General features: G+C 43.3%; 1 protein-coding gene across 7 annotated transcripts in view; it reads right to left on the reverse strand.

The window, feature by feature from the left end:
• The window catches only part of LOC100299180 (ATP-binding cassette sub-family C member 4), a 150,655-nt gene that overhangs the window by 110,777 nt on the left and 27,420 nt on the right, over positions 1–12,458 (reverse strand). For all 7 annotated transcript variants that reach the window (XR_009493709.1, XM_024989068.2, XM_024989067.2 and 4 more), the window contains exons 5-9: positions 11,736–11,825; positions 9,239–9,402; positions 7,991–8,116; positions 6,400–6,649; positions 959–1,060 (exon numbers count right to left, since the gene is read on the reverse strand). Coding sequence is in view for 6 of the 7 variants with exons in the window: in XM_024989068.2 (XP_024844836.1) it covers positions 959–1,060; positions 6,400–6,649; positions 7,991–8,116; positions 9,239–9,402; positions 11,736–11,825 (732 nt within the window). In the remaining variant the exon portion in view is untranslated. The remainder of the gene's footprint in view (positions 1–958; positions 1,061–6,399; positions 6,650–7,990; positions 8,117–9,238; positions 9,403–11,735; positions 11,826–12,458) is intronic.

The raw sequence follows: 12,458 nt of genomic DNA on the forward strand, positions 1-12,458 counted from the left end.
ATAGTCATGTATGGATGTGACAGTTTTCACCATAAAGAAGGCTGAGCACTGAAGAATTGATGCTTTTGAACTGTGGTGTTAGAGAAGACTCTTGAGAGTCCCTTGAACAGCAAGGAGATCAAACAAGTCAATCCTAAAGGAAATCAATCTTGCATATTCATTGGAGGGACTAATGCTGAAGCTGAAACTCTAATGCTTCGGCCACCTGATGCAAAGAGTAGACTCATTAGAAAAGACCCTGATGCTGGGAAAGACTGAAGGCAGGAGAAGAAGGGGACAACAGAAGATGAGATGGTTATATGGCATCACTGACTGGATGGACATGAGTTTGAGCAAGCTCCTGGAGTTGGTGATGCACAAGGGAGTCTGGCATGCTGAAGTTTATGGAGTCACACAGACTTGGACATGACTGAGTGACTGAACAACAAAAACAACAGAAATTCTGGAGTAGGTATCCATCCCCATGGACAGAGGGGCCTGGTGGGCTACAGTCCATGGGGTCACAAAGACTCAGAGACAAGTGAAGCAACTGACACTTCATACTTCATCTCAAAATATTAGATCTGGGTTTTCAAGAGAAGCTATTTGTGCTCTAATCTTTTGTTTAAGGTGATCTTATTGTATAGCACAGGGAATTATATTTAATACTCTGTAATAAAACATGATGAAAAATACACTAAAAATTAAAATAAGAATTTATATACTTTAAGTTCAACATGTGCTAATACACTGAAAGCTCTCTTGAAAATGAGTAACATGTCAAATGCCTCAGGCTGATTTTACACTTAATCTCCATTCATTGCAAACCTCATCCCTGATTCTGATAATTTTTAGAATATATTCTAAGTAAGTGAGCAAGTCACATTTTACTGTATATGTAAAATCTCAAAATTCTCCAATAAATCTATGTCACAGTTATCTTTTAGCAGTCATAATTTTGGAAAGCAAAGTTTCTTACCTTTTCCCAAGAAGCTGTAAAAGCTTGCACATCCACGATCGTTTTACCATCTGATGGCAGCAGAGGGTAGCACTGTGTTATCTCATCAAGTAACAAAAAGTTCTACAGAAAAAAAGCAAAACATAGATTGTTTATACTGCAAGAACAAAGCACAAACAAAACAACTGCTTCTCTGGAATTGGCAATAAAAAGTTTTATACCTATCATTTATACCTACCTATCATTTTACATGGAGAATGCAATGGCACCCCACTCCAGTACTCTTGCCTGGAAAATCCCATGGATGGAGGAGCCTGGTAGGCTGCAGTCCATGGGGTCATTAAGAGTCGGACACAACTGAGCGACTTCATTTCACTTTTCACTTTCATGAATTAGAGAAGGCAATGGCAACCCACTCCAGTGTTCTTGCCTGGAGAATCCCAGGGACGGGGGAGCCTGGTGGGCTGCCATCTATGGGGTCGCACAGAGTCGGACACAACTGAAGCGACTTAGCAGCAGTAGCAGCATCATTTTACAACTGTATTTTATTAGGTCTTGGTTCACATGAGAAATATTACATAGTATATAGTATGTAATATATCATTATTATATGTACAACTAAGTATATAATAGAGTATAGCATATATATATATATATATATATATATAACATAGCATATACACACATATATAGAGTATGTATGTGTGTGTGTCTGTGTATCTCTGTGTGTGTATAAAATAAATAAATAAGAATTCCTGGCCATGAGGCTATCTTTGTTACTTTCTCAACAAGTGTACTGGTTCCTCCCTAAGAAGAAAATATGGCTTCAAACTCTAATACATTTAGAAACTGGACATTTTTATTGTTTTACTTTTGTGTTACCAACAATAAACAGGTGAGCTGGTAGGAAATTATTTCATAAATACTAACTGAATCCCACCTTGTGCCAAGCACCATGCAACACTGCTAGAACACAGAGAGGAAGGCCCTCCCCAGGCCATCAGGAAGCAGGTGGCACAGGACAGGCTGGGAACACAAGACCAACGACAGAGACTCCGAGTGCAAACCCTGTACACTCTGCTTTCCCCCTCGTGTGTGTCAATACCACATCACTGCTTGTCATTAACTATTACTAAGTCATCATTCTAAAAAGAAAACTGTGTTAAGTTTCTATGTCTTAAAAAATATTTCACAAGCATCTTTTCACAATCACTGCCTCTTATTAGTCAATGCCCTCTTTCCTTCAAAGCAGGAATGGCTGCACCTCTCACTTCTTGTTATCTTCTACACCACTTTGCAACTAACTGATGCACTACTACTACTAAGTCACTTCAGTCGTGTCCGGCTCTGTGCAACCCCATAGACAGCAGCCCACCAGGCTCCCCCACCCCTGGGATTCTCCAGGCAAGAACACTGGAGTGGGTTGCCATTTTCTTCTCCAATGCATGAAAGTGAAAAGCGAAAGGGAAGTCGCTCAGTTGTGTCCAACCCTCAGCAACCCCATGGACGGCAGGCTTCCAGGCTCCTCCGTCCATGGGATTTTCCAGGCAAGAATACTGGAGTAGGGTGCCATTGCCTTCTCTGAAGTGATGCACAGTAGTTGAATAAAACAAAATCTTATAAATTGCTACAAAGCTGACAAACACATACAAGAAAATTCCCTCTTGCCTTGCAAATGCTAGGTAAAATTTAATGAGAAAAGCTAGAGCAACAGAGAAATTGAACAAATAACTTAGACCACTCCCACTCCCCAAGGTCCCCAAAACTGTGAACAAGAGGCAGAGACTGCTGATTGTCCTTGAAATCTGCTCTTGTTCTTCTGAGATAACAAACCCTGGATTTTAACTGCATGTGGCAGCCTGGAAGGAGGCCCTCCCTCTGTCTCGAGGCTCCCGAGCAGACAGGAGCAGCCACGTGACTAAATCCAGGGCTGTGGAGAGTGACAGCAACCAGGACCTTCCTCCATACCAGCCTGGGCCTTGGGGGCTGCCAGCCGGGTCAAGGTCACATGCAGTGGAGTAACATAAGAGAGAAAGAGTCTGGGTCCCAACATCACGGAGGTTCACACTAGCCATGGGACTTGTTATGGGGAGAGTTGTATCACCACGTAAAAGATACATCCTAACCCCAGTTAGCTCAAAATGTGACTTTATTTGGAAATTTAGTTGTTGGAAATGTAATCAATTAAAGCGAGATCACAGTGGAGTAGGGTGGGCCCTGAATCCAATATGACTGGAGTCCTTATGAGAAATGCAGAGACAGACAGACACACAAAAAACAGCTACCTGATGATGGAGACAGAGGCTGGGGTGACGGCTTTAAAGCCAAGGAATATCAAGTTTTGCCTGCAACCACTCAGACCTAGCAGAGGCAAGAAAGGATGCTCCCTTATCGGATTCAGAGGGATCCTGACTGCTGATAGCTTGATTTCAGACTTCTAGCCTCCAGGACTGGGAAACAAAACATTCCTGTGGTTTTAAGCCACATGTTTTATGGTACTTTGTATCCGCAGCCCCAAGAAACCCATACAGAGCCTCACAAGGATTCTTGAATGAGAGAAAAACAAATGACCCCTGTAAGCAGCTTTAGCATGGGTACCTCTGGGACCCACAGGTAAACCAAATCCTAACCCATATGGGGAAAAACTGAAACAAGCATGTGAGGATGTTTGAGAAAGAAAATGACACATAAATAGTAATCTACTACCTTAAACATCTTGACACCCTATCTATCGTGCCTCAGAGTCATAAATGTGATTGCAAACTTCTACTTAAAAAGAACTGGTCAAAACTGAATGTGAAAACCCTTGTGCAGGAAAAGAAAGACAGGATCCTTGCATTTCTGTCAAATATCAGCTGGTGGAAGATGCTTTCATTCATTCTTTCCTCCACTCATCCCAGCTCACTGAGAACCTAACACTGAGCACAGTGACTCCTACCTGCCCGGAGCCCATGTCCACCAGGAGGCAGGATGGACGGAGAGTGGTATGAGGACACGTTTGCAGGCTTTCAACCACCACAGCCTGAGTTCTCTCTCCCTACCACCATTGCCTGTTCTGACACAATTCATCCCTCTCCCAACTCTCTTTTCCTCTTGAAACAACATAATTTCAGAATCTCACTCACTATTAGTTATTTCAATAATGCAACTTTTCTTTTGCTGGTTCCTTCCCCAGTCCTCCCCAACATCACTGACCCCACCCCAAGACACTCCCTTCTGATCTCCTTACAGCCCCTCAAAGAGTGTCCACAAGCTTAACACCCCACCCCCTCCCCCCACCGCCCACCACCCCAGTGGCTCACCTGCACCTAAGTCCATGCTCCCCAGGTGGCCTCTGCCTGGACACCCTGAGTACTGACCCCACCCACCCTTCTGGTCCATCTCAAATACTAACCCTACTGAAACCAGCTCAGCACATCCCCAGCTGGCACTGCCCTCCCTACCTCTGAATCCCCTGAGGAATACTAAGTCACACAGAGGGGAGACACTACATCATTCGTGTGCTTTTACAGTCCCAACTCCAGCTAAGACCTAGCCTTGCACAGTCAGCCCATCGAGGGCATCAGCTAAAGGAAGGAACAGACTGCATGGCTGTTCAAACCATCCAACCACTGACTGCATGGCTACAGCCTTACAGAGTCTAAGCTGACACAGCAACAAGCAAAAGGTGATGAGACAGGCTGGGACCTGGGACCCTCTACCAGAGTGCTTGAATCTGGACAAACGTCTCCCTGAGCAACAAAATACAAAGAAATCCTAAGAGACTAAACACACCTGCACACATGCAAAGGCAATCACGAACAATAAGATACAAAAACATCACAAGCCAACTGGCATTTCTGAGCTGCTGGGAGCAAAGCAGGGAACTGTGCACGATCTTGGCACATGGCACCTACAAGACAGGGGTCAGACCACATAAGTCACTCCTGTGGCTCAAACCACCAATCCTCCCCTACCCTCACCCCACTTAAGGAACCAGCCCATTCTTCTCAAAGCGTCAACGGGGCATCAGTTTCTTGTTTTCATACTTTGTGCTGTAGCACAAGCCTCAGTGAAGCCTTGCTTGAATTTCTTGTCTGGCCTATCATCAACTTCCATTGATTAAAAAGACCGAGGGCCCTGGAGAGTAATGCATATGTTATATATCTGGTCTAGACAGAATCAAATTCCAGTTTCAGCTTAAGCATGTAACCAAGACATCAATACTCAATCTGTATACATTAGAATAGAAACACCACACTTTCAAACAAAAAATAAAGAAAAGGAAAAGTATGCCTTATGTGAAGAAATAAATTTATTGAGCACTTGTCCACAAACAATACCTCTGAGGTGAACAGATGTCACAGTCTTCCAAGGGTTAAATGAGACCCCATTCAACACATGATCAGCTTGTAAAGGCGCCAGAAGTGCTGGCTGGATTTTTCCCCAAGACTCAGTCTGATGAAAAAGCTGAAATTAAATGGCCAGTAGAGCCATGAATTGCAGACTCAGAACAGGTTATGCAGGGAAGTCGATACTACCAAAAAGACTAACTTGCTTATAGCTGGTAATGGAAAACAACCTCAGAGACAGATTGTTACTAGATGTTAAAGTTATTGAAGACTTTCAATGAGTGTTTTGCAATCCTATTGGAGTCATCCAAGGCCAGGACCATGGGTCCCCCTTCCTTACTTAGAGAAAAATAGAGAGAGTTCTTGGGCTTATGAGGTCATAATAAATCATTCATTTTTACAGAGCTGATTTAATCTTCATTTTAAACAGAAATACTTGAGCACCTACTGTGTGCCAGGCCGTTGTGTGACTACTTAGGGACATTTAGTTTATTTACCCCTGACTACTTAGGGACATTTAGTTTAAAAGAGTAGACAGTAAGTATGGTCGAAGTTACAAGTTTGAAAGGAAGAGGGCAGCTAGAGACAGGCTTAGACACTAAGTAAAATAATGACAGGAATAAAAATGTAGAGATCAGAAATCAACAAAAAAACATCTTTTGGAGGAAAGATTCCAGTTTTTAAGCACAGAGAACTAAGTGAATCTGAGGCCACTCTTTCTGCCCACAGAACAGGGACTTCTCAGCAAGTTCCTCCCCTCCCAGACCAGACAGGAATCCTAGTCACCCCAGGACTGTGCACAGTCACTGCCTAGTCATTCCAGTCAGCACAGCAGATGCATCTGTTCGCTTCTCCTGCTTTTAGACATTTTAATCATCCTGCAGCCACCACTGCATGTCAAAAGCCAGTGCTGCTGCTATTTATACTACTGGTCCTAAACAAGCATGGATCTTACAGTACTTTTAACTCACTTTACCTAAGAAAAGAGGGGAATACATACATTTTGGAAAGACTGCCAGCTTGGCACTGAAAGAGTTAAATCTCACCTAACTGGCACACAGTGACACCACATAAAAGAGGTATTTTAGGTAAAATCTGCCTATAACTTAAAAAAGTTATTTTTCACTAAACCTTGATTCTTTGGATGCTGATGATGGCCTCTGACACCTTCTCGATGGCCATGGGGAAGTAGAGGGTGCTTGAGAAACGAAGAGCCTCAAACAGCGTCACCACCACAAACACTTGGCTGGCTGAGATCAGGTTGTCAAGGAGCTCATTGGTGATGAAGGTGAAAAAAATCATGATTTTGCTCACAGTGAAAAATGATGCCAAATTCATGCCTCTAAGGTAGGAACTTTTCAGAATCTTGGAAATTTCCTTACTGTAAAAATAAAATAGGACAAAGGTTTTATAAGAAGCATCAGCATACAAGACATGAATTCAGTGCCCTGTGTAAGTGGCCCCTTTCTAGGGAATGGACACAGATTGAGATAAACCATCCCTCACATCATGGAGACATTAGCATAGTGCACACTCAGGGGTCTGGCCAACACCAGGACCACACACTTCATCCCCACTTCACTCTTTCAAGTAAGAGGTTTTCTGTCACAATTTCAAACATTTTTGGGTCAATCCAACGGGGTCTGAACATTCATTCAACAAACTTTCATAATCACAAATCTGTGCCAGGCTCCTCACAGAAAGACACTGCCGGTCCCCTCCAGGCGCTCATGAACTTATGGGCAAAGAGAACTAGCAACCATAAAATTAGGAGACAATAGACAGAGATGGTCATCACAGCCCCCAAGGGAGCCCAGAGCTGGAATACGTAACTCGGAGCAGTGGAGTCAGGGCAAGTCACACACACGTGGACCCTGAAGATGAGCTGGAGTCAGTCAGGCTTTGAGGCCAGAGTAGAAGGAAGATGGGCTCTGCAAAGGTGCAAAGTGAGAAGTGACAAGGTGGGGTCAGAGAAATGCTCACCAGGTATTTAAATGAAAGATGGAAAAACAGTCTAAAAACATGAAGCAGAACAAAAGGGACAGTATTTTCATAGCTCCATTTGAATTGAATAATAGTGATTCATGAGCTTTCATGGTGGTAAAGAATCCACCTCCAATGCAGGAGACACAGGTTTAATCCCTGGGTCTGTAAGATCCTCTGGAGGAGGAAATGGCAACCCACTCCAGAATTCCTGCTTGGGAAGTCCCATGGCCAGAGAAGCCTGGCGAGCTATAGTTGATGGGGTCACAAGGAGTCAGATCCGGCTGAGCGACTAAGCATAGCAACAACAAACAATAGTGATTCATACGGTTTGGTTCAATACAAGTATACCAACTCTGTATAATCTTTATGATTATCAGCCATCATCATAAATTACAATTTTAGTTTGAATGCCATTGTTTCAAATACTATGTTAAAAGCATTGCTTATTGGGATTTGAGGTATTAAGAACTACTTAGAATTTAATTTCTATATAAGTAAGAAGCATATATATATTTTTTTCCTTTGAAAACATGGCAAATGAAAGAACAGGTTAAATGATATCTCCACTATTCTTAACCCTCCTGCAACATGTAGGGGATGCAGTGAATAGTTAGTATTTAAGTTCAACTTAATGTGAAGATGAACTTAAATACTTCTTTGGTAAGACATCTAAAGTCCAATAGAATAGGAAATAAAGCATGAGAATATGGAATGATATCTATATATATAGACTTACCTTCTCAGTCTGGTAATATGATCTATAAATAACTTTTCCCAAGCATTCATTTTTATTGTTCTGATGCCAGTTATGACTTCACTCATAGTCCTGATCCTCTTGTCTGTGAGAGCAGTGGTCTTACTCCTGAGGGGACAGACGTGAGATGAGCCTTAGTGACCACAGCCCAACTTTCCTCAGCAGCAGCAGCAGGAGTGGGCATGGGGGCGGGGCTAGGAATAAAATTATTCTCTACTGCCCTTTGGCACTTAGAACACAGGCAGGTCCTACTCAAAGTACAAATGGAGAAAAAGGCTTCAACTAGGAAGTCAACCATTCAGTCCATTTCAAGAAGTAACTTGGAGAATGTGCAGCATCGGCTAAGAAAGATCTGAAATGTGTCAGATACAAACCATCTGCTCAAAGAGGTCACGGTCAGGTAGGGAGGCAGAAAGACACCCAGGAAGACAGAGTCTTTGCTGTAATAAAATAGGAGAGACGTTCTGGGGAGCAGAAAAGATGGGGCTGTTAATTCCACCAGGAAAGGAGAACAAGAAGAGCTTCAGAGACCTGGTAGCACTGGAACAGGGCCTCGAAAGATAGGGAGTATCTCTCTCTCCAGCAAAGAAAGGAAAGGAAATTCCAAATAAAGAAAGACACAAAGCACAGAACTGCACACACACAACAAACACAAGAACTCAGTGAGCTTCAAATAGCACAACATCTCATCACCTGACAACCACCCACCTCCAACCCTCTGGGACCTGCTTCAATCTAACTTAGCACTAGAAGGCTCTTCACCACCAGCCACCTTTCTGTCACATGTGCTGCTGTGACTGTGGGGCTTCATAAAGACACAATGGAGATCAGCCTGTCCCTGGGGGTGCTTATAACTTAATGGAAACATGAATAAATACCTGAAAGGCTCCAACACAAGAATAACAAAAATATATGCAGTAAGAAATGGGGCTACAAGATTATTACTATTTACCAATATTTAAATAACTTGGACATGGGTAGATTCTGCTGAAGGACACTCTACTTTTTCAGACACGGTGCCAACCCAGTGAATGCCTTTCCTGTTCCGGTTTCAGGATCAGCCTTCAGTTTAAGGCTGGAGCCTCCACTGGCTAAGCCTGTAGGGTCTACAACTCACACAAAGAAGAGACTAGAGAAGGCATTTGTCTTGTTTTTGAACAAAAGCATCAAGCAGACTGTCGATGTTACCAATTACATATTATCAATTTTTAAAAGAAGTGTTTCTCTTACCGGAGTGATAAAAACAACTTCCCGAAGCAGCTTTGCAAAAGCAGAAGAATAATGAGAACCGCCATCCCAGCAAGACATGATATTCCTATTTCCATCCAGAGCAGGACGGTCACTGCAATAGCTTGCAGTGGCCCCACCCACAGATAGTGCAAGAACATTGTTACCTTAAAAGAGAAAGACAAAGCCTTCTTCAGTTGAGTTCAGTTCAGTCTTTCAGTCCTGTCCGACTCTTTGTGACCCCATGAACTGCACCACAATAGGCCTCCCTGTAAATTACTAACTCCTGGAGTTTACCCAAATTCATGTCCATTAAGTTGGTGATACCATCCAACCATCTCATCCTCTGTCATCCCCTTCTCCTCCTGCCTTCAATCATTCCCAGCATCAGGGTCTTTTCAAATGAGTAAGCTCTTCACATCAGGTGGCCAAAGTATTGGAGTTTCAGCTTCAACATCAGTCCTTCCAATGAACACCCAGGACTGATCTCCTTTAGGATGGACTGGTTGGACCTCCTTGCAGTCCAAGGGACTCTCAAGAGTCTTCTCCAACACCACAGTTCAAAAGCATTAATTATTCGGCACTCAGCTTTCTTTATATTCCAACTCTCACATCCATACATGACTACTGGAAAAACCATAGCCTTGACTAGACAGACCTTTGTTGATAAAGTAATGTCTCTGCTTTTTAATCTGCTCTCTAGGTTGGTCATAACTTTCCTTCCAAGGAGTAAGCATCTTTTAATTTTATGGCTCCAGTCACCATCTGCAGTGATTTTGGACCCCCCAAAAATAAAATCAGCCACTGTATTTGCCATGAAGTGATGAGACTGGATACCATGATCTTAGTTTTCTGAATGTTGAGTTTTAAGCCAACTTTTTCACTCTCCTGTTTCACTTTCATCAAGAGGCTCTTTAGTTCTTCTTCACTTTCTGCCATAAGGGTGGTATCATCTGCATATCTGAGGTTATTGATATTTCTCTCGGCAATCTTGATTCCACCTTGTGCTTCTTCCAGCCCCGCGTTTCTCATGATGTACTCTGCATATAAGTTAAATAAGCAGGCTGACAATATACAGCCTTGATGTATTCCTTTTCCTATTTGGAACCAGTCCGTTGTTCCATGTCCAGTTCTAACTGTTGCTTCCTGACCTGCGTACTGGTTTCTCAAGAGGCATGTCAGGTGGTCTGGTATTCACATCTCTTTCAGAATTTTCCACAATTTATTGTGATCCACACAGTCAAAGGCTTTGGCATAGTCAATAAAGCAGAAATAGATGTTTTTCTGGAACTCTCTTGCTTTTTCCATGATCCAGCAGATGTTGGCAATTTGAGCTTTTTTCCTCTGCCTTTTCTAAAACCAGCTTGAACATCTGGAATTTCACAGTTCATGTATTGCTGAAGCCTGGCTTAGAGAATTTTGAGCATTACTTTACTAGCGTGTGAGATGAGTGCAATTGTGCAGTAGTTTGACCATTCTTTAGCATAGCCTCTCTTTGGGATGGTATAAAAGCCACTAAGGACAGAATATAGAGAGAATATGCTCTGAAGGAACAGACAGAAACCTAAATAGAAATGATCTCACTGGGTTTTTAACATGCTAAAGCAGAAATCCAAGTGTCAACCCCAGATGACATTGTTTCAGGTAGCACAGGGCTGACTTCAGGGATGTCCCAGGAGAATCAGACCACCAGCAATGAAGAAAGATGTGGATTTTGACTACAAAACAGATGAGCTTAGGGCTTCTCCAAATGCTCTCCATCCCAGAGTTTAGCCCCCATCTCCCCTGGGCTCCCCAGCATCCCAGGAAAGCCTGTATTATGGTACCTACTGCTCTCTCCAGTAATTACTTGTGTATTTACCTCCCTAATAGACTGTGGCTTCTATAGAGCAGAAACTAAGCTTTATTCATCCCTGAAAGTGAGTAGGGGCCTTGCTTCATGTTTGATGAATGAATACTGGAAAGAGAAGTGTCTACTACAACACAGATCTGACCAACAGCTACGATGTTCTGGGCCATGTGATCTGTGCTTAAGGTCAGGGGAAAAAAGAGTGTGTGGGGACAGAAGAGAGGAGATTGTGTCTGGGGACCACCCACTTGAAGGCTCCCTATGCAGCAGGCACTGAACAGGGTGCAGGGGAAAAAACAATCCCTGATTACCAGGCCTTCATCACCTAGAGGAGGAGGAAGACAGTTCAGTAACACCTACACCACGTGCCAAGAAGGGCTGCTCCAGGAGGACCCCTTAGGACACTAACCAAGCTGGGCAAGAACACTGCTGCCATTTATTATCAGAAAAACAAAACTCTCACTTATGAAACAATACATATAATTACATCGAATTTGCACACTGAGAAGTGAAATTTGGATAAATAGAACCTTTGTCTTACATCCTCAACAGAACCCTGGCTGACACCAAACCCTGGCACCTGGCACCCCAATAAGCTGAACCCAGTGAGAAGAACAGGAAATGAAAGAGGATCCCTCAGGGGCAGCTTACCTGGTCAAACCTGCTCACATCGTTGGACAGCAGGTTGACTATCTGGCCTGTGGTGGTCTTCCCCATGGCTGAGCTACTCAGGCGAAGGGCCTGAAATGAGAGAGGGAGACAGAGATCCAGATTCCTAAGGTGATGCCAAGTCATCTTAGAACATAACACAATGGAGCATGTGTTCCAGGGGTCTTGAGTGGTGTCAGCAGGAGCAGGATGACCCCTGACAGCAGGGCTCTAGGGACCCTTGTTCAGCTTCTAACTCCTCAGTGTGGTGGCAGCCCCAATCACAAGGACAGCAAAGGGAGGAGCAGGAGGTAAAAGCAAAATCCACCCCTGTTTCAGTGAACTTGCAGCTGTCTGAAGGTTAAAGGGTGTAGGTTTAGACTTAGGAGCCAACTAAGTAATTTTTAGCCAATTGGATGAGACTGGGAGAGGTTGCCTTAGGAAAGAAATTTGGAGACTTGGATTCAATCATTCATCCTGTGGGTGACAATATTTAAACACTTTGGGCTTAGTTTCCTCATTCTGAAATGAGCAAGTATAATGTTCAAAACACTGTTCCTGTGAGGAAACTGTGGTCTTGATGCCATTCTGCTGATTTTACAAAATACACAACCTGTGTTGCTCAATCCCTTTTTAGTAAGAAAAATGCCCTAGAGATCTGAGGAAGCTTAAAAGACACCAGGAGCTGCTTCAACAGACCACCAAGTAGAGCCACTGATCCAAACA

This window comes from Bos taurus, unplaced genomic scaffold, assembly GCF_002263795.3.
Source record: "Bos taurus isolate L1 Dominette 01449 registration number 42190680 breed Hereford unplaced genomic scaffold, ARS-UCD2.0 Leftover_ScbfJmS_1899, whole genome shotgun sequence".
Classification (NCBI taxonomy): domain Eukaryota; kingdom Metazoa; phylum Chordata; class Mammalia; order Artiodactyla; family Bovidae; genus Bos; species Bos taurus.